The following is a 22,794-nucleotide window of genomic DNA, read 5'->3' as shown; positions in this document are numbered from 1 at the left end:
AACGCAAATGCATGGTTAAAAAGCAACTCATTTAGATCTCCGGCCTAAAGCTATGTTGACAGACACCAAACGCAAATTTGCGCGGCGAGATTACACACAAAGTCGACGCAAAACACATATTCGCTCGAGTTGAAATTTTTCAAATTGAGCTGAGAATTTGCGCGATCAAACGGGTGTGGGTCAAAGTAAATTTTGCGTTTGGTGACAAGACATTTGTAAGACAAACTTTCCCAACAGTCTCACTGCTCTAAAGCCAGACACTGCGTCGTCGCTGTGTGGATCAACTCAAATAAAGTAACACTTTGTGAAGTCCTTTGGCCGAGTTGTACGGATCTCTGTGTCGCGGGTTCGATTCTCTGCCGCAGCGCTGCCCGTCCTGTGCTCTATCCCAGAGGTTAACCCTTTCTGATCTCCAGTGGAAATGCAGAGAAAATACAAAGGAGGAAGACAAACTGAAACTTTTTGCTTTCTTTTCCCTCCTCAAAACAACATTACTTCTTTCTTATTAGCCATCAAAAAAACGGTTTGGGTTTCCACCAGGACCATCTCTCCTCTCCTCGTTCCCAAAGGAAGAGGCTGTTTTTACAGCAGAGCGCGTTCGAAACTGAGGGATGCACAATATCGGCTTTAGAGTGAAACATCTGCATCGAGCCAAAACGAACATTTCTGCCGATATGACAGACAGGCCGATAAAATTACACTTTCATTATAAACCAAAAACTCGATGCTCGACTAAATGCTTCAATGAATCACAGTTTTGTTTGAAAGAAAATGTTTCTAACATAAGCTGAAGTAGTTTCCTTATTTTTCCCCTTATTTTTGAATGTGTCCATTTTGAAAAGCATTGTATTCATGTCTGCATCTGCCAGTAGGCCTAATAATAATGTGTTCATTCCACTACACGAGAGACTTGATGTTCTCTGAAGTTAAGTGGAGAAAAATGCGTGCATAATATATTGATATCGGCAATCTGCCAAAAGAGTTGGAAAATATCGGCAAAAATCCAATATTGTGCATCCCTATTCAAATGTTTCATCTTTTAGCAGAAGAGCACTATGCTTTGAACAGATTTCAATAGTGTCCAAACAGCCAGGTGCTTCTACCGTCGGATTCGCGCTGCTAGCTAAACTGTCAGTTTAACTAGCTAAAACAGAGCAGACCGGTGTGAAACCTGACAAAAGTGGTTTGGGAATGTGATGCCTGGCAACATTCCCGAGCCACCAGACGAGGTGATGTTCAGGACAGGAAGGACCTTCAGATGATGGGCTGGCGGTTGGTCTGGTGGTTTGGCTAACAGTTAGCCGCTCACTTACCACAGAGTCAGAATCTACCAGCATCTGGTCTGGTGGTTTGGCTAACAGTTAGCCGCTCACTTACCACAGAGTCAGAATCTACCAGCATCTGGTCTGGTGGTTTGGCTAACAGTTAGCCGCTCACTTACCACAGAGTCAGAATCTACCAGCATCTGGTCTGGTGGTTTGGCTAGCAGTTCGCCGCTCACTTACCACACAGTCAGAATCTACCAGCATCTGCTGACAGTCGTTTCCCAGCCTGCTAGGAAAAGCACCTAAGAGCCACCAATCCCTTCCACTCCCGACATAATCGCCTTCACCAAGAACCAAAACATTTGTTCACCGTGAACCTTCGGCCCATACCACCACCCACACGACAAAAACACTTATGTCTGCTGTGAGCGCAGGGGCGATCCAGGAAGTGGCGTATGCATGTGAAACACTGCCATGTGCTAGAGGGGCGTGGCCACTAGAGGAGGGGGGGGCGTGCTCACTAGAGGAGGGGGCGTGGTCACTTGCTGTGGTGTCTGAAGTCTGTGAACATGAAGGGCTGGAAGGGCTGAATCTGGATGACGGGGGACAGGTTGACCTGGAGGATCTTCTGGGCTTTGGTGCGAGCCTCGGCCACCGAGCGCGACTCGTCCACCTTGATGACCTTGCACCTGAGTCCGTTCCGGTCCTTCCAGCCGTTCCTCTGTGCGGCCGAGTCGCTGGCCGGCTGCTTGGGGCCGTCCTTGGGGCTCCGGGTGCGGGGTGCGTGCAGCCCGTTGCCCCTCCAGCCATTGCTGGTCAGTTCTGTGTGAGTCTGCGGGAACACCCGGCCGTTGGAGAACAAGACCGGCGCGGAGTCTCCGATGAGCGCGCCGGCGTCCAGGCGCACGGGGCAGGACAGGCTCTTCTGGCTGAACAAGGCCACGGCTGAGGTGGGCGGGGCGCCGTTCTGAGAAGGCTGAGGCGGTATTCCTGAAAGCGTCACAGAGGGAGGGGCCTGCTGTGGCGAGCAGACAGTAGGGGGCGCTGAGGGGTCCCAGGTGGTGTGGATCTGCAGCCGTGCTGTGTGGCCGGGAGGCGTGCCCTCGATGTTGGTCAGTCTGATACACGGCAGTACCTGTGGCTAGGCATGGGACGAGATCAACATTTCAACTCAGGATTATCCTGGCCAAAATGATCCTGGTAAAAACCATCCTGAACATTCTGTTTGACTCTACGTATCAGTCTGGACTCCAAACTGTCCACAGCCATTTTAAAACTTGCCTTGACAGACAACTCCTTCAGCCAATCAGTGTCGCCAAATCCAATCCAAATTCAGTCTATTTGTGCAATAACTGCACTTAGGGCTGTGCTTACTCTAACTTTAACGTTCGCTGCGTCGGGAGCCGCCATACCGTTTTGCCCGCCTGATTGACCGGTTAGGCCGTGTGTCCATATGGCTTCATTTCCTCCCGTGTCTTTTTTCAGTTATTTCCAATGAGGAGAGAGCGTATGCGGGCGCATACGGCCGTCTAGAGAAAGTGCGCTGAGCCCAGCGTCTATTTTCAGAGCGCCCCGGCTTTTTTGTGCGCCCGACTCCCAGCGTTTCCAGCTGAAAATATTTTCACTTTTCAGCAAGACGCCGGTGTCGGGCGCACCGTTTCATGCAACTAATCATATCGAGAAACAATCACAACAGAGATAGAAAGGCTCAATTGTGGGAGCAGATTGGCTGGACACTGAATATTTCTAGGGAGTGTTGTGCTTTTATCACAGAACATGTGTTGTTAGCTCGTTAGCTAGCTTCCTAATATTATTGTTGTTGGCTGTCAACGACGAGGCCGGTTCCTGATTTGCCCGTCGTGCACTTTGTGATTTCTGTGGCCAGACTGATCCTTAGAACCAAACACAATGTGAGTTCACGTGATTGGGATGATTTTACAAGGCTAGGCCAAAATAACTGAGATACAGGATATCCCGATAATCATAAAAGTGCACTTAAGACTCTTGGAATGGCACTAAAACATACTAACGGCAATCACTTTACCTTACATTTTGTTAAACACACTTTTATTGCATCATAGGACACTTTTTTGTGAAACAGATTCAGACTCCCACCAACACCCAGCAGGAATCACAATGAGGGAGAAAAATCTATTAAAGAAATCATCGAACCATCAACGTGATATCCATGCATTCACATGTCAATTAGCTACGTGTTGTAAATGCACAGTAAATGAATAACTTGTTTTGTTTTCAGATCACACAGACAGGTACAGCACGACGAATGGAAATTGATGATACAATTATTTGTGTTTTTAATCACGATAAAAGATAAACTCCTCCCATCCCTACCTGCGGCGCCCACGGCGCCACGGCGCGGATGGGTGTCCTGCCGCTGACGAGGGCACGGTGGGCCGCCAGCAGCTCGGGAGGGCGGACCCCCTGGATCCGGGGGGCCCTTCTCTCAGAGATTTTCCAGGACGGGTGCACCTGCAACCGGTTTGGTCGTTTGTTAGCTTACAATAGCTTTAGAGAAGTAGGCTGCTCCTTATAACATAGCATGACAGAGCCAGACGACGGCAGCACTGGGATTTCTCACACACACTCCAGGACTTGAAATTCTTTTCTCAAAATCCAAGCACTTCATGGACCTTGTGCGAACCCTGGCTAGAAGTGCTGACCTGTGCCTGCGCCAAGGTTGAAAACCAACATGGGTAAATGATTTTTCAAATTTTGTGGAGCTGTGAAATGGAACAAGTTGCCCTTGTAAATAAAAAGCAAAGGTAATCAACATCTTTAAAAAAAGGTCAAAACCAGGCTTGTGGACAATTTACAAGCACAGGAATGGCAGTCTGCAAATAACAAAATGTCAGTCCTAATAGTGTTGTTGTTTTTGCATTGGCCACATTGTTATTATTGAAAGCTTATGTTTGTGTTTATTGCTGTCAAGATATCAAGGATCACAATGGAAATAACTCTGTGACTTTATTGTGTCTTCCTTGACAAATTTGAAAGCTGTGACTTATTTCTTCTCATTTGAAAGTTGTGATTTATTTTGTCTATTTGCTTTCTTAATCTTTGTCAAATGAACTAAACTAAAGGCAGTTTCAGTTGGTCGTATTAAGGCCAATCCGGAAATGCAAAAAACTGCAGTTCCTCAAATGGCCACTTGAGGCTGGCTACAAAAAGGGAGTGAATCCCCATTCACCCCCATGTTAAAATGCCCATCTTCACATTGAGTTTACAGCAGAAATAAACATGTTTACAGCCCGTTTCAAAAAGACGCTTTTGGTCTCTATAACCAATTATACCTTTCACAACAACTGTACCAACTATACAGGGAGTGCATTTTTATATAACTCGCCTGTTTAGAGTAAAATAGACGATAAAAAAGACTGTTTTGGGCGACATTGACAAGTTGCCTGTCCTGTGATCGTGCCACTCGCTGATTACTGACCAATAGCAGGCGGAGCTCTACGGCTCTGTGGGAAACCCTGGTCTCGTGACCAAGATGGCAGTGGCCAAAACGCGAGTGCACAAACCCATGACGTGACGTGACGTGACGTGACGTGACGTGACGTGACACTCGCTCCATCCATCTCTTTATACAGTCTAAATCAGGGGTGGGCAATTATTTTTCCTGGGGGGCCACATGAGAACCCCAAATTGTTGCCGGGGGCCAAAAAGAATGTATGCCCTAACCTCTAATTGTGTCACTAGATTAAATGATAGAAAACATACTGTGCACTTATTCTTCAGCATTTATTATATTGAAAATCACTCCAAACAGCCAATTTAGATCATCTCATTCCAGGGTTCATACACATTTTGACCAATGAATTTCCATAACTTTTCCATGACTTTAAACCCAATTTCCATGACCAAAACATTTTCTCTGCGTATACATGAAAACGTGAGTAATGAGTATGACATTCAAAATTTTAAATGTCACATATTGACAGATTACAATAATTGAAAAACTAACATGGTCAGTTAGTACTCTAAGGCTGGCTTTACACTGTGAAACTTTCTGGCAAATAGTTGCAGGTTGCAAATTGCATGAAATATCATTTTCATGGAGCTTGACATTTAGCAAAAAATAAATAAAATCAAGGTCTCATGTAACACTTGTTTCACTAAACCAGCGAGCTAGATTGGTAATGTTTCATCTGTTTCATCCAACTAAAGTTGCGTAAAGGTTTCACTGTTTAAAGCCAGCCCCCAACACTGACGACAACAAAGATCTTGAGTAAGGCTGGGCGATACGGACCAAAAATATTATCTCTGTATTTTTTTCCTTTTGACGCCATTGACTGTATATATTAGAGATGGGCATCGAATTTCGAATTTTCGAATAATCGTTGTTATTATCAAGGTCGACTTTTATTATTGAAATTCGAAATTCGGGGGGAATTTTTTTTTTTTTGTGTGAAATGTTGCATTGTCTCCCCTGATTCTAAGTATAGTCGAATCGCTTGGTTTGAGCAAGTAAAACAATTTTTATAAGCATTTTAAGCAAGGTTTATGGAAAAATGAATGGCGGATGAAATCCCATGAAGAGGGAGAGGGGGTGACTTTGGCACCCCTTTGGCACTCAGACCTGAGCCTACTAAATATTTAATGAACCACTCATGATTGTCAAAACTGTTTTTTATTTTCGAAAATGTCAATGTCATGTAACATGTTCTTTACTTCAGTGGTGCAATGCTTGTTTGAGCTAAAAATCCACAGCAGAAGCTTTTTATATTAATTAATAAAGCCGTAGACTTAGAATCAGGGGAGACAATGCAACATTTCACTCACAAAAAAAAAAAAAAAAAAAAAAATTACATTTTTAATTTTTTTTACATTTTTATTTTTATTTTCGAATTTCGATTAAAAGTCGACTTTGGCCAGCGAATTTCGAATAGTGTTTTTGCTAGAAATGCCCATCCCTAGTATATATGCACGCACACACGCAGACACACACACACACACACACACACACACACACACACACACACACAGAGCGTAGCAGGTTGGCATCTTCAAACGAGTGAAAGAATAATGATAATATTAGTGCCCGATGTTGCGTTGCCTAAAGGCGCTGACAAGGTTCTGCGCAGCCTCGACTTGGAGCCTTGCTGCCGCCGAGCGGCGACAGCGAGACTGTGCGTACTCGAACGTAACTCGTCCAAAACGTTATCGTGTCGTTTACCAAGAACAATCATGTCGGTGGGGGAACATTTTATTGTCCCTCCATTTCAAAACTCATTCCGGTGAGCCTGCAGAAGGCTTTGCTAGATGAGGGACAAGCACTGTTAAATGAGGAAATGGCATTTCCTCATTCCTCACAACAAGGAGTTGACGCCGTGGAGCCACATTTTCGAGGAGCTGCACGCCCCCTACGCCCAGCTGCGGTGATCCCCTCAGCGCGGTCAGCGCCGGCGATTTCGCTCGAGCGTAATTTGCTCTTTAATGTTACCTCCACAGTTCAGACTTCATTTGACAGCATTGGTTATCGCCGCCTGCTTGGTAGCCGATGAGAGAGACGTGCTGCTCGGTGTTAACGATAGCAGTTCCCTCGCTGTGGTGAGAAACCCCGGCCGGGGGTGGGAGCCGCAGTAACGTTAGCTTGGCGAGCAGCGGCGCTTTGGATGTTTGCCTCCTTTGCGCGTGGCTCGTTAATGTCGCCGCAGGAACGATAGCGTCGGTGGCTGTCGGTTTCTTTGCTGCGGAAGCGTAATAATTCTTCATAAAATCACTGATGGGAATCCCTCTGCTTGCAGGAACAGCAGCGTTTTCGGACTTCTTCCCCTTCACATGGCTCAGGAGTCCACCCTCGCCCATAGTGGAAATGTCGAAGGTCTTACAGCAGTTTACACTTGGTGCGTTCTGTGTCCGTGTCTTTCACCAGCCATGATTGACCATTCTCTTTCAAAAGCCACATGTTGTTGAAGCAGCATTTCCTGCCAGACATGTTGCCGTAGTACGACTCAGTCACGCGCGATTTCTAACCCCACATAGGATAAGCAATAACCACGCCCTGTGGCGCCGGGATTGGCCAGGAGCATTGAAGCTTGGGACTAAAGCACCTGGGGTTTTTCATCTTTTAAAATAAAGATGTTTAAAAAAACTATTGCTTGTTACATTTTCAGTGCTGTACCTTTTCTTTGGGTAAGAATTGAGCTTGAAATTAACGATATGATACATTATATTATATGAGCTATGAACGTGAACACAACACCGTTTATATTATTGCATGTTTTTGTAGATTGTGTACATTGTGTAGATTACAATTTTTATACTTATTATTATTATTATTACTATGCTAAGGAAGGTAGGTGACCATAATTCATTTAAATGTCCGCTCTCAATGTCCGCTCTCGAAATCGCTGTCCGTTCTCAAGAGCTATTCAGTTGGTTCATGAAATCGCTGGGCTGCGTGCCCTCCAGTGTTGCTCCTGGCCAATCCCGGCGCCACAGGGCGTGGTTATTGCTTATCCTATGTGGGGTTAGAAATCACGCCTCAGTCACACCCCAAACACAGCTCAGCTGCTGCATCAGGCTCATCTAGGTTCTCCTCACACAGCAGCACTGAGTGACTGAGAGAGAGAGGAGGGGGAGGGGCATGAGGAGGGGGAGGGGGCACGATGCCCACGGCTGGGAGTCGAAGCGTAAACAAACACACTACCCCCGCCGTCATAACGTTACGTTGTTTCTTGAAAAGCACGCACATTATTTTAGACTCGGTGTAAATGAACGGCATGAAAATATTTATTTAAACACATTTCCATGACTTTTCCATGAGTTTGGGGGATTTTATTTTTTCCCCATGACTATTCCAAGACCTGGAAATTGTATTGACTTTTCCAGGTTTTCCCTGACCGTACGTACGAACCCTGTCATTAGATTTTGTTTTAGCTACATAAGTCAAATGGTATTTGGTTTGACTTAAGACCTCTCAGGCCAGACAGAACCATCAGGATGGCCCAGTTCTGGTCTAAATGGTATAAACAAGAAGCGCCACCCAATGACTTCTGTTACTGCAAACAAACAATGTTCCAAAAGCATAATAATGATATTTGTAGGGATGCACGATATATCGGCAATCATATCGGTATCGGCCGATGTTAGTCATTTTTTAACATATCGGTATCGGCCCGATGTTGCAATGTTAATATCGGTTATCATTATCAGCCAAATTCTTCACATTGAGATGAAATAATGCAGTAAAGCTATGATTTATGGGCTTTTACAAATGTTTTTGAAATAAAGAAATGCATTACTTTTTCAAATTCACAGTGTTTACATGTGTTTTTCAGTATGTACAAAATGTTATTATCATAGAAATGTGTTTTTATACAGATCATATTGGCATCGGTAAATATCGGTTATCGGCCATAACAGCAATGTTAATATCGGTTATCGGTATCGGCCAAAATTTTCATATCGGTGCATCCCTACATATTTGTGACTGTTACCCACCTCCCTCTTCTTGACCCCCCTCCCCCTGCCCCTCCTCTTGTGGGAGGGTCTCTGGGTCTTCTCTGGCGGCCTCATCTGGTCCTGTGTCAGTGGGCGGGTCATACAGGAGCGGTAGGCATAGACGTCTTTACTGCGCAGCACGGTGGGCCGGTGACCCTCCTCGCTCAGCTCCTGGGGTCAATGACAGGACATGCATAGTTTTGTGCCCGAGTGCATTATTTCTAGAGATGGGCAAATTACATTTTGAATGTTCAAATAATCATTTTTATTATCAAAATCGACTGATTATTGAAAGTCGAAGATCGTTTGACAATCTTGTCTTAAAAAGTACGTTTTCCATTGTTTTTTATCGGCGCCTGTCTCTTTAAAGAGCAACCAGTTTGCCCATGTGATGTTGCCTTAGCTGCTGCGCACTCACTCACGCATGGAGCAGAAGGGCTCAGCCTGTCATAGTGACAGCAGCACCCAGCAGCTCCTTGGTAGAAACGTAGTAGAAATGGTGTTAAACGGTCTATATTATTACAGCAACACTCAGCCACAAGGAAAAGTTTCAAGGCTCATTACTGCATGAAGAAAAGCTGATATTCTGTCTACTGTCTCCTGGGTCATATCAGCTCCGTTCAGGAAGCTATGCTAACGATGCTAACGTAGTCTGGCTCAGGTCTGGCAGCCGACAATAGAGTGCCAAAGACACCTCATGCCACACGAAAACGAAAGTAACAAAAGTGAAAGTAATATGTGTGCTTTGCTTTTCTCTTTTGAAATCATATATATATATATATAAGGGATAATGTATACTGAGCCGGTGATTACTGTGGAAATAATGACCGACAGGTGAATGATTTAGCCCGACGCGCAGCGGAGGGCTTAATATTCACCTGAAGGTCATTATTTCCAGTAATCACCGGCTCAGTATACATTATCCCGCTTAGAACACGGCCTACAACTAAATCATTCAATAATCTGACAAAAATAATTATTCAAATAGATTTTTTAATAGCGTTTTCAACACAAAGCGGTTTCATTCGTAATTGGCACACAAGACACCACAGCTGCAACTGGTTGGCCTAATTAGTAGCGTCTGCGGACAAAATGCTCTTACCAACTGATTAATCCAGGTGTGGCAGAGCAGCGGTCGGTTGTCGAGAAATAATGACCGGTGAATATTGTTGATTGACCAATCAGAATCGAGTATTCGAGAGAGCCGTGTTCTAAATATATATTAGGGATGTCAATGGTTACAACATTTTCTAAACGTGTACACTGGACATTCTGGCAGAGTGTAACCGGTTAACCGGATGTTGTTTTTTGGAGCGCATTTGCGTCCTTACGTGCAACATACTGCACTTGTATGAAAACCTTTACGATAAAGTTATCATCTGTAGCTTACAGGCAAGTAGATGTCCACTAAACTTCTTTTTCTGACAGTTAAACGCTGGAAGAGCGCTGAGGAACGCCGATCCCAGCACACCACACAACATGCAAGGACGCAGATTGAAAACAACATTAGCAGCGGTAGCTAGCTAGCTTGATAGCTAACAGCTAACAACACATACTGTGATAAAAAGCGCAGCACTCACCAGTCTAGCCAATCTGCTCCCACAATTGAGCCTTTCTGTCTCTGTAGTGATATTTTCTCCATATGATTAGTTGCCTGAAAACGAGCGCGCGCACCAGCGCCTTTCTGAAGCCACTGCTGAGTTAACGTTATTTTAATCTCCTTCCCCGCACACTGTCCACTGGGACCACCGCACCCCAGCACACCCCCAGCGCCCAACTGACAGGAATACGCCTACCGGACACACGCACAGTTTCTTTTTGATGAGAAATGAATGATTGCGACTCCAGAACACAGTAAAATCATTCAAAGTCAAAACTTTATTTAAAAGGACACACAAAAAAGACGTGTAAATGGTTATTGATTTTTCTAAACGGATATGATTTAATATCCGTGTACACGTAGTCGTATACACTGTGACATCCCTAAAATATATATATATATATATACATATACATATATATGTATATGTATATATATGTACGACTACGTGTACACTGTGACATCCCTAATATATATATATATATATACACACACACAAATACAAGGTTGCGCCACGTCACCTGAAATTTTGTGCGCACTGTCAAGTCAAAAAATGAATTTAAACACTTGTGTGTTATGAAAAGTTATTTAACAAATTGGACCGACCTGCAGGAAGCTGAGCAGCTGGTGTGTCTGGGACAGGTCGTGGTGGGACATGGGGCTGAGGATCTGCAGCGCCCCCTGCAGGACGTCTTGGCCCGCGGACGACCTCCGTGACCACTGGTGGATCGCCCGGCGCTCCTCACAGGCGTAGGCCGAGGGTCTGACCACGGGACCTCTGTCAGCCATGTCAGCCATGTCACTGCCGGGGAGAACACACCACATGGTCGGCTAGGGGATCAGGTAAAAACTAGAACAGAAATAACCGCCGCAGCTGTATGCCTCCGCCAACTGATAAACTATATGGAGTGAAGATTTTGAAGGAATTTAATAAAAGATTTGTATTTTTTTTTTTTTTTTTTACTGGTGTCCAGGTTGTGCGACGAAGCAATTTACATCCCTCCCTCATTCGGTTCTCTTATTGGTTCTTAAATAATAATAATAATAATTGCTTTAAAAAATATATTATAAAAAATAAAATAAAATAAAATAAAATACGAACATTATTAGAATGTATTCCATATTTTAAATATAACTAAATATTTCTAGAGCAGTAATGTAATGTAATGTAATGGCCACTCAGAGCAGGCAGCAGGCTGCAGCAGAGTTAGGGAGGGTAGTGGGGCAGCATAGCTACCCTATCATTCATTTTGTGATCAAAGCACCAAATTTGGCACAGATATAGCTTAATATATATATATAGCTTATATATATAGATATAGCTTAATATATGAAGAAGACATCTGGATATTGGGCCATTGCAGATTAGCATCCTGATGACCATTTTCCAAAATGGCCGCTAGCCGTTAGTGGTATCTACACTTTATTCACCCCCAAGCTGCTGTTTGCATGTTTTCAGCACCACAAATATTATTTACATAATATTATATTTGTTTTATTAACAAGTAAGGCGATAATAAATGAAAGAAAATGCACCAAAATGGTGAGATTGTCTACATGTTATAGTGATAACTGGATTAAACCGTATAGTGGGGCGGCATAGCTCAGCAGTCAGCAGCATATCATAACAATTGTTCATTTTGTGATAAAAGTGCAAATGTTGGCAGATGTGTTGATAGATATATTGGGAAGAAAACAGGATCTTTGGCCATCATCACAAACTCACTCAATGGTGGCCATTTTTCAAAATGGCTACCAGCAGTTGGTCAAACATTCCTATCCCATCGGGCCCACATGCAATAACAATAAGCATTGTAACTCTAGTTCCATGATCACAAGCAGAGCTCCTTGACATGTGCTTATGCTCAAAGGGCGGAGCCAGCAAACTCCACCCATGCCGCGACACCAGCACAAACAACAATTCCGTGTCACACCTGATAGCGTTATAAGGTCAGCCAGGACAGGACCTGCCCACACCCATCACCCATACAGAGGGGGGGGGGGGGGAGGGCCCAACGTTATCCCTACTCTGCCTCGAGACAGAGGGACCTAATGCCAGCCAACCCAGGGACGTCTCTAGTGAGCAGCAGCACCAGAGACTCAGACGGTCCTGAGGGTCAATTCCACATGGGTCTTATGAATCACTTATGAGCCAATACCTGTATCTCCTGGACAATACCTGTATATCCTGGACAATACCTGTATCTCCTGGACAATACCTGTATCTCCTGGACAATACCTGTATCTCCTGGACAATACCTGCATCTCCTGGACAATACCTGCATCTCCTGGACAATACCTGTATCTCCTGGACAATACCTGTATCTCCTGGACAATACCTGTATCTCCTGGACAATACCTGTATCTCCTGGACAATACCTGTATCTCCTGGACAATACCTGCATCTCCTGGACAATACCTGTATCTCCTGGACAATACCTGTATCTCCTGGACAATACCTGTATCTCCTGGACAATACCTGTATCTCCTGGACATTGCCTTGAAAGAAAATGAAAAAACAACACGGCTAATATCCGAACTTAGCCATAGTTCCATAATGATTCCATTACAAACATTGCATTGCACACGTGCTACACTATGCTAGCTAACGCTGTGCCAGGTATTAGCCGTGTCCCATAAAGATTCCATTACAAAACACGTTAACGTTAGCCAGACGTTTTTTGGTTACACAATGCATTGCCAGCTATCTCAAAGACTAATGTGACAGGATAAGGTCCGTTTGATATGTTGTTAAACGTGTTATTTTACACCGTTTGAAAGAATTTACCCACCTTGAATTCTTTGAACAGGTCTGGGTGCCTGTCTTTCAGGTGCTTGGCGAGATTGGATGTGTTACCCTTGCCATAAAAAGTTGAATGTAGGCTAAGTAAGCAGAAGCACAATATTGTTTTTGTTTTAAATACTTGAGGGCTACATGCCACTGGTGTTGCACTGTCTGCACTCACTGCCATACAGAGTTGAATGTAAGAAGTAAGCAGAAGCACATTGTTTTGTTTTAAAGTTGAAGGCTACATGCCATTTGTTCATTTGGAAATGGTTGCATACTTTAACACATTGAGTGCCAAGGACGTCTGTGGACGTCCTAAAAAAAAGTAACGAGAAGTGCCAAGGACGTCTGTGGACGTCCTAAAATCATAATTCATATTATTCCATAATTCTGCTGTTTAAGGTCGTACCCAGCCAGTGAGCATGAATCCCTTCAAGGGATCACACGGCGCCACCTTAAAAATCTACACGGGAGCTGCGCCACCCACCTCAGATCCTTTACTTTGTGCAGGAGAAAGCCGTGAAAGCCGTGATCCAATTCAGACACCGATGCATGCTGCAGCCAGAGCCATATAGATTGCTCTGTCTGCAGCTGACAGTTGGCTACGATCCGCGCCCACAACTGAGCTCCTCCGCCTCTGTCTATCCGCCTGCACATAGTCTCTCCACACGACCACCCGCCAGAAAGGCAGCACCCGAAGCAGAATGGCCAAACCCCCTCCCGCAGTCCCGTTTGCCACTTCCTCGTCGGGCTGGGATCCGCCCTGGGTAAAAACTGAGGCTGCGAAAATTGACTGTGTGCGTGTGGGGAGGAGCCCGCAGCTCAGGGGTGGAGAGGGGGGGGGGAGGGGGGTGGGGCAGGCAGGCTGCACAGAACCACACCACGCCACCACATCAGAAAACACCAGCCAGAGTCAGTGAATGCGCTTGAAATTAGAGTGCAAAAAGTATTCATAAAAGTGACTTTATCTTGAAAAGTAAAAAAAGACAGCAGAAAACCCTTTAAAGTGCTCTTCTTTCAGAGGCTGTCATTTCATAATGAAACTGTCTAGAAACAAAATTTCTTCTTTGAAAGAAGCAGAAGTGTCCAATGTTTCATTAAAGTCCAGCCCTGTCCATATAGCCCTAATAGAAAAAATTCTATAGCTGTTTTCAACTGAATGGAAGTGAATCTGGCACAGGCTCCAGACAATTTTACTGAAGCGCTGTGGCACTCAATGTGTTAATAAAGGAGAATATGTTGAAGAAATATCAGTCTGTTTTTTTACCGTGGTACCGAAATTGGTACAGAGCACCGTGGAAATTCACTAGTACCGGTACCGACTACTGAATTATTGGTACCGTGACATCACTAGTACCAATTAGTGTCCTCTAGAGAGAGAGTGGCGTCAGCGGAGGACCAAAATATGAGACTCATTAGCCAATGAACAGCCAGGAATGGGTTACTTTTGCATGCTAAAATAAAGCTGATAATGTACAATTAGATTCAAGGGGGGAAAAACCCTTTCAGAGTACAACGCAAACTGTCTATTTTGCTGCAACTCGACAGTGCTGCTTAATCCAGGACCTTACTTCCTGGAACTCTTGAGAGTAAAAAACTGGTCCATTGGAGTGAATGGAGATGTCGGGACTCTTCTATCTACACGGCTCTGGTACCAACCATGTAATGCTAGCTTGTCAGGAAGGTAGCTAAATGACGCTCCAAAGTTAGGCTACATTTTGGCGAGGGAAAAAACATTTTCAAATGGGTCCTCTTTTTCACAGCCTAATATTGGCAGATGTGTGTGTGTGTGTGTGTGTGTGTGTGTGTGTGTGTGTGTGTGTGTGTGTGTGTGTGTGTGTGTGTGTTATTTAGCTTTTCTGATACTATTGCACCGGTAATCCAATATTAGTTTATGGGGGGGGAAATGCTGGTATCTGCAGTGGAAGTGGTCCCTGTGAAATTTGGTTTGGTACATAGTGCTAGTTGGTCTGAAAAGTTTGGGAAACCCCTGCTCTACGACATTCCTATCCCTAGCTACGGCCCATTTTCCCTAACCATGCTAGCGCTGTGGTGGTATGGATTATTCACCACCGCGGTCACCACGGTCAGTTTTACCGCGGTTTGGCGGTTAACCGCAGAAAAGAAAAAACAGTAGGCTACAGAGCAGAGGAGAAGGATGCCGACTGGAGCGCCTATAAGCAAGAAAATCATGCTGCCCTATCCTCTGTGATGAAGTTCTCTAAAATCAATCCTAAATAATAATATGTAGCCTAATGCTACTCTTAGTCCAAAAATAGTCATGTGAAATAAAAACGTGTTTTGGTGCACAGCTGGCTAGGTGTAGCTTTGTGTTTTGGTGCACAGCTGGCTAGGTGTAGCTTTGTGTTTTGGTGCACAGCTGGCTAGGTGTAGCTTTGTGTTTTGGTGCACAGCTGGCTAGGTGTAGCTTTGTGTTTTGGTGCACAGCTGGCTAGGTGTAGCTTTGTGAGAGTCTCTATCCTATCTGGCTGGGCGGGGGGTCCTTCGGGGCAACCCTGTTTTTAACACGGAGAACTCACAACGGCACCCGCCGTGCGCACAAACGAACGCACCCAAGCAGCAGCCACAAACAGTGATCTGCGTGCTCTTTCTGTGTGAATTCATGAACGAATTTTAGAAACACATGCTACTGGCTAGCAGTTAGCTAATTACTACACATACCTCTTATCTGCTCTCAGCTCCTCTCCTCTCCTCTTCTCTTCCCCTGTGTTTTTTAACCAGCAGTTCATCATCTCTTGGCGTTCTGACGAGTGCGCTCAGAGTGTAGTGCCCTGAGAGTGTAGTGCCCTGGATAACCCAAGCAACGCTATATTCCAACATGACTGATTGTTGCAGCTGGCGCATTTTACAAGCAATTTTACGTTTTGCATTTTTTTCCCTTACTGTACCGAAAATGAACCGAACCGTGACTTCAAAGCCGAGGTACATACCGAACCGTGATTATTGTGTACCGTTACACCCCTACTATATGATAATGAACTGTGACGATATATCGATAACGATACGATGTAGCACACCCCTATCTGGCACAAACATCCACTTGGACTCAAGATTAACTGATTACAGTTTGATGGTCAAAGGTCAAGGTCACTGTGACCTCAGTTTTTCGCCATATTATTCACCTTCTGTTCATACGTGGGCGTGGGCCAAATTCTTCCGGGTTGTGTTAACACTTCTGGTGGTCACGGCGCGAAATACAAAAGAACGTCAGAAGAAGAACGTTGTTTTTACAGCAGGAATGCGTTGAACATCGCCCGCAGCTGCGGTCTGAGTGATACAAATCAAGTCGAAGAGGAAAAAGATGAGATCAACAACAAGAAAACAACGAAATGGGCAGTTAACAGCAACACACAGAGACGTCCTTGTACAAAACATACCTGGACCCCAACATAGAAAGCTTCAGATGGTTTTCAGTCTCCACCGAGCGCAGTGCGAGCCACTTACGCCTATAAGACCCGCAGACGTTAACGTAATTCCCTTGAATGCGAGAATTAACGAGCCAGTTACATGGCGTTGCATTCTTAGACATTGCCATTTGCTTTTATTTGGTATGCTACACAGGGCTGGTGACTGCGCCCGTTTTACTCGCATATGCGACTAAAAATAGAACAGTGCGAATTGTAAAATGCCTTTTGGGGCACGTGTGCGAGTACAGAATTCGACCTTCAATATGTATATAAATGTTTTCAGAGCGTTAAAAATCAGAACGGCATTAAAGAGAAAAAAATATGAAAATGTTTCTTTGACCATAAATGGAGCTCACATTGAAAGAGTGTCGGAATTTCGATTTTTGGGTGTCATAATGGATGATAAATTAACCTGGAAATCTCACATTGCATACATTAAAACAAAGTTGTCCAGGAATATTTCTGTATTGAACAGAGCAAAATACGTGTTGGATTATAAATCAATGAGAATTTTGTACTGTTCAATTATTTTGCCTTATTTTTCTTATGGTGTGGAAGTGTGGGGCAATACATATTCAAGTAACATCAAGCCATTGTTTATTTTACAGAAAAGGGCATTAAGAATCATCCATAATGTAGACTCAAGAGAACATACTAACAGACTGTTCATTAATTCTGGATTAATCAAATTTAAAGATTTAATTGATTTACAGACACTGTTAGTCTTGTACAAAGCAAAAAACAGAGTTCTGCCGGCAAATTTGCAAAGGTTGTTTGTTTTTTGTTCAGGGGACGAGGACAGTAGAAGAAAATATAATTTTAAGCATCAGTTCGCACGGACCACTTTAAAACAGATGTGTGTTTCAGTTACTGGTGTCAAACTGTGGAATTCCTTATCAAATGATTTAAAGGCTGATTTAAGTGTTTTTCAGTTCAAAAAATTGTATAAACAAAGAGTATTTAGGCAATATGATAATGTCTGATCATAGTTCTTTCGAGGTAAATTTTGTTTCAAACTTTTGAGGTACATTTTTTTCTCATACTCATGGATCATAACCTTATTTGTATTTCTTCCCATGTGAGTATAAATGTGCTGTCTTATTGAAATGTTGTAGTAGGATTCGGCAGTCCATTTTTGTTTTTGTTAATTTAAGTTAAGAATAGGGGGCAGGTAATATAAGTTTTTCTTCTTCCTGCTCCTTTCCGACCATGGAATGTGGAAACATTGAATTGCAATTATTGGTGTATGAAATATCATGATCGGAACAAATAAATAAATGAAATAAATGAAAGTTGAGAGCCTGTGTCCCAGTTCACTTGAAGGCAACACAGCGTTGCCTTGAACCAATGGTGACTGGTGAAAAAAGCATGTGATCTCTCGTCAGCGGAAAAATAATGTGAAGTGCAAAATCTGCTAAATAAGCTGAACTCGCTTATCATGGCAGAACGAGTATGATGCACGAGCATCTCAAAAGGAAGCACGTTGTGGGGAATGCAGATGAAGGCTAATTAGCTTGTTAGCTCACTGCCAACCGCAACGTTACGTTTTAGCTGATAACTTTAGCTATTGGCTAACGATATTAATGTTAAAAGCCTGCTGTAACGTTGTCATAGCAACGTTAAGCTCATGTGACGGGAATACTGGAAACCTCATTTTACTGTGCAGTTTGCACTCTCTACCCAGCAAGCACGGACGGACCCGGACGAATCAAGAGAGCCCAATCGGGGCCAGCTCAAGTCATATCATGACGGGTCAGATCTGGCCCAAGTATCACTATCCAACTAATTTCACTCACCACTGAAATATCCATGAGGATAACTAAATGGTTGCAATCAATCAAGTATTTCTCAGCCTGGGCTATTTTTTATCCAAAATCCGAGTGATCAGCACGTGTGGACATCTGCTGATTAACAAACTGTTTATTCGTGGAGGTGGGACTACGAGGAGATGAATTGCGGGGGAATCCTACAGCCATAATCCTATTGTATACGGTAGGCTATGTATTATCCGTGTCTCATAGCCTGTTTGTGTGTGCAGGAGCACTGGCAAACAAACGTTATAGGCTGGTGACACTTGTAAATTTTGACTGAGGGGACCCTCAATGATTCTTCCAGATTCAGTTTTGAATTAAATTAGCTATCGTTTTTAATAAAACTGTCCCGACTCCATGGATGTTATACCGGTATAAAAATAACAAGGGTTCCATGTTTTGAAACAGTAGGCTATATTACTCCAACCTACAGCAGAATATTTCAGCGAACAGTTAGCGTAGCGGTAGAATAGCCGGCCTGTAAGTTGTAGATCCCGAGTTCAAATCCCACACGGGGTGGTATTATATTTTTTGAAAATGTAGCATAAAACTGTTAATCTGGACATAATTATAGCTTTATGTATAAAGTTGCTGAATATACACTGTGTACATAGCAGAATAACTGAACATGCCCATTCAAACGGTCATATTTCGACGTCAGCTTGACGTTCCCGCGTAGACGTCTAAATCATCCCCAAATCACCATGTCATCTGGCCTAGTCCTGAACGTCACTGGAACACGTCATCACAACGTTATCATGACGTAATTTTGCTTGCTGGGTACTTACATTTAAAAATGTGTTTGATGCCTGAGAAGTCTGAAACAATTTATTTTTGTTGATATTTTGGTTGCATACATAGTGAATAGTTTTTGGTTCCATTTCCATTCCACGTAGTAGTGCCCTAATTTTATTTTGCATGATTATTCATTCAATGCATATTTCATTGCACTATATTATGTTTTCAATTTCAATGTGTACTATTTTGCAGTTTTGCAATTTGCACTATATTACATTTATTACATGCAAGTACTTGATGCCAGAAATAAATATTCTGCTACATGCTCTAAACTTTAAAGTTCATGAAAATATTATTTTTGAGTGAATTATCATCTTAACTCATTCATGGCCAAAGACGTCTTTGACGTGTTATCAGGAATAGCCCTCCCAGCCAATGACGTGTTTGACGTGTTTTTGTTTTTATTAGTGCAGCGCGTAGTTCAAACACTTCCCCAGCCTGTGACATGTTATCAGGTCCCTGCCCTCAGAGACAAGCCGACAACACGTGAACAAACACATACCGCAGCTGTTGTTTTGAAATGAGCAGGAGGAAAAACAGAGAAACGCGCTTCCTTGTAGAGAGGAGAAACGCCATTGAAACGCCCCTCGGCGCGCTGCACTGCTCGCCTTGCTGCAGGGCGAACCTGGATTGAGTTGTTCGCAGTAGTCAAACCCGTGACGAACATGATCGATCCGGTTCCAGCGCCTGGTCCCAAAGCCAAGCCGGACCCGTTCCTGTGTCGCAGCCATGGATTGTATGTCGCAGCATTCGTCCCAGCCCGAACGAGAGGAGGAAAACGATGCAGCAGAGGCAGAGGAGGCTAGACGCTGATCTCAAACCAGTTTGGTGTTCCCCTCCTATGCTAATTTGTGGGGGAAGGAGGTGCGATCCAGCAGCAGCTGTGGACAGAACTCTCTCTCTGTGTGTGTGTGTGTGTGTGTGTGTGTGTCTGTGTGTCTGTCTGTGTGTCTGTCTGTCTGTCTGTCTGTCTGTCTGTGTGTCTGTCTGCACACTCACTCACACTGAGTAAACTGTATTGTTGAATGTAAAAAAAGCACTTCATGTATATATATATATATATATATATATATATATTTTTTTTTTTGTCATTTGTGTCATAATGAATAATATTTACATGTCTGATGTCAATACAGTTCAAAATAAAAGAATTGAGAGCGAGTTCTGCCTGAGATTGTGTCTTTTACAAAAATTGCCTTTTCTGCTGTTTCTCTTCTCCGAGAGACCTTTTTGGTGAAAACAGGGTGTATGGCTATAAGTAGAGTACAGAACATGCTAAAAGCTCACTTTTTTTTCCTGGTGAACCCAGAGACGTACATCTTCATTTTGAGGTATTGCAAATCACTTTGGTGCTAATAGATAATTTACTGTGGGTCTTGAAAGATGACCAACAATTATGAAAATCTTTGGCCTGTGCTAAATATTGGCAGTCCTAAACTGGCCATGAATGAGTTAATTGTCTTTATTTTTATTTGGCACATGCTTAAAACAACTTGAAGCTACATTTAGAAGCTGATGATAGCTAAATCAGAGCGATTGAGTAATTGTGCGATATGATCCGATTAGTCGACTAATCGTTAAAATAATCGGTGACTAGTCGACTATCAAAATAATCGTTTGTGGCAGCCCTAATTTAAAGAGAGAGAGAGAGTAGTCATAGTGCCCAGTGCCCACGGAAGTCCACAATGCTTGCGAGCCTGCGAGGTAATAACGTAGGCTACTAGCCTACTTTTTTATGAAAGACTTGGATGCGCAACACCAAACTTTTCAGCAGCAAGCTCCTGAAATGGACCAAGTGATGCTCGTAAGAATAGTGCTGCTGTTTATTCTCAACAGAAAAACTCCACGGCTCCGCCTACCTGCATCTCTCTCTCTCCCCCCTCCCTCACGTGTCGGGGAGGGCGAGCTACGGCTGCATGTAAATGGGAATATTAGTGGATTATTCATTTAGTCGGAATATTGTCATTTTCCGAATATGGGCAAAAAGCGGAATATTGTGTGCATGTAAACGTAGTCACTGACTGAAGCCACATGTACTCTCCTCTCTAGATTACGCTCTCTGCACTCTCTGCAGCCCGCACACGTCTAGGATTGATTATTTTATTTTATTTGTATTCTCTCTGCACTCTTGTTCTACAGGTTTGTGAATTTAATTTGAGGAAATGTAACTTGCCGTTTTGAAAATATACCTCAGTTGCACATGAATTCACTTTAAAACGTAGTGTACGTTTCATATTCAAATAAATGTTATTTTGTTTAAAAATGTCTCCTAATATTCCTTTATTAAGGAGAAACGCATTATTTAATACATTTTTTACATGCCCCTAAAATTCTTTGTGTGCCTTCTGAAAATGCTAAGTAACCAGCCCTGATGTTACATACAATTTGCTAAATTATTAGTCAATTCAGAGTTAGATGATATTGGAGCAGCCGGCGTTTTTTTTTTTTAGCCGGAAGTCGTGACACAACCACACAAGCGGATCAAATGGGCGTGGCTACATAAGGTGAAAAGGGCCATATGAAATCTGCTTTATTTTTCTCTGAATTCTGTTTTTTCCATCTTCATAGGATTTAGGGTTAGGATCGAGGGTCTTAACTCATTCCCCGCCATTAGCGCCGTCTATAGACATCAACCCGTCTTTTCACTGCCATGGGATAGATGGCGCTCTTGGCCACCTTATGAAGTGCTTTCGGGGTGGGGGAAAAAATCGATACACCACAGTATCGCGATATTTTGCCTGACGATATTGTATCGATATTTGGACGCCAAGTATCGATATTGCAAAAAAAAAAAAAAAAAAAAAAAAAATTTGCAGGCCATGCCAGGCCACCGGGCTACTATAAACTTTAGTTCCAAGGCCAGCAGTAAACAAACGGTAGCATATTTTCATTTTGTTTTAACAGTAACAGTTTTGTCATAACAGTAATTTACAAATTCCCCAGTTACTGAATGGGCTGCACAAGATGTTTTGTGTAAGTGAAGTGAAGTTGCAAAAACTACATAAGTACAGTAGTCCACACACACATCCAGTTAAGGTGGACTGTAAGTAGACTGTAACAAAAGTTCAGTTTGTCAGGTGCATGCAACTATGACATGACTTTATGAAAGTTGTTGGTCTGTCTACTTGACAATGTTGCTGCAATAAAATGGTTGAAGTCAGATGTACAGACTGAAAAATTGTTCTTATATAAACCCGATGTTGACAAAGTTTTCCTTTGGGGACATCATTTGCAGTTGAAAATGTAAGAAATCGCAATATATCGAAATATCGCAATATTCAATATATCGCAATATCGATATATCGCAATATCGAAAATATCGCAGTATCACAATACTATCGTATCGTGACTCAAGTATCGTTTCAGTATCGTATCGTGGGCATCTGGTGATTCCCACCCCTACATGCTCGTATATTCCTCCGCAAGCCAGAGTTATTGCAGCACAAAACCAGCGAGCGTTCTCAGCATCGATCTCCCTTCATGGAGGAAGCTCAGTAAAACACGTCCAGCCTGGTGCCTCAAAGCGGATGAAGGGAGCTGTTTTAGCTTGTGACAGTTACTCAACACTGGAGGATTTCTTTCACTAGAAGCTGGTAAATGCACACCAATCACGGCTCCTGTCAGTTAAATTAGTAAT

The 22,794-nt window shown here is 43.3% G+C and overlaps 1 protein-coding gene across 2 annotated transcripts in view; it reads right to left on the bottom strand.

The window, feature by feature from the left end:
* Positions 1–201: 201 nt before the first annotated feature.
* ccdc71 (coiled-coil domain containing 71) overlaps positions 202–22,794 on the bottom strand; it is a 41,244-nt gene continuing 18,651 nt past the window's right edge. The window contains exons 2-5 of one of the 2 annotated variants that reach the window (XM_083660590.1): positions 10,939–11,134; positions 8,733–8,903; positions 3,618–3,755; positions 202–2,406 (exon numbers count right to left, since the gene is read on the bottom strand). In XM_083660590.1, the coding sequence (XP_083516716.1) occupies positions 1,804–2,406; positions 3,618–3,755; positions 8,733–8,903; positions 10,939–11,130 (1,104 nt within the window). In that variant the 5' untranslated portion in view covers positions 11,131–11,134 and the 3' untranslated portion in view covers positions 202–1,803. The remainder of the gene's footprint in view (positions 2,407–3,617; positions 3,756–8,732; positions 8,904–10,938; positions 11,135–22,794) is intronic. The other variant, XM_083660591.1, reaches the window with a different exon arrangement.

The sequence above is a fragment of the Poromitra crassiceps genome, assembly GCF_964638095.1.
Source record: "Poromitra crassiceps genome assembly, chromosome: 25".
Lineage (NCBI taxonomy): Eukaryota > Metazoa > Chordata > Actinopteri > Beryciformes > Melamphaidae > Poromitra > Poromitra crassiceps.
This window is presented reverse-complemented; position numbering and strand designations above follow the sequence as displayed.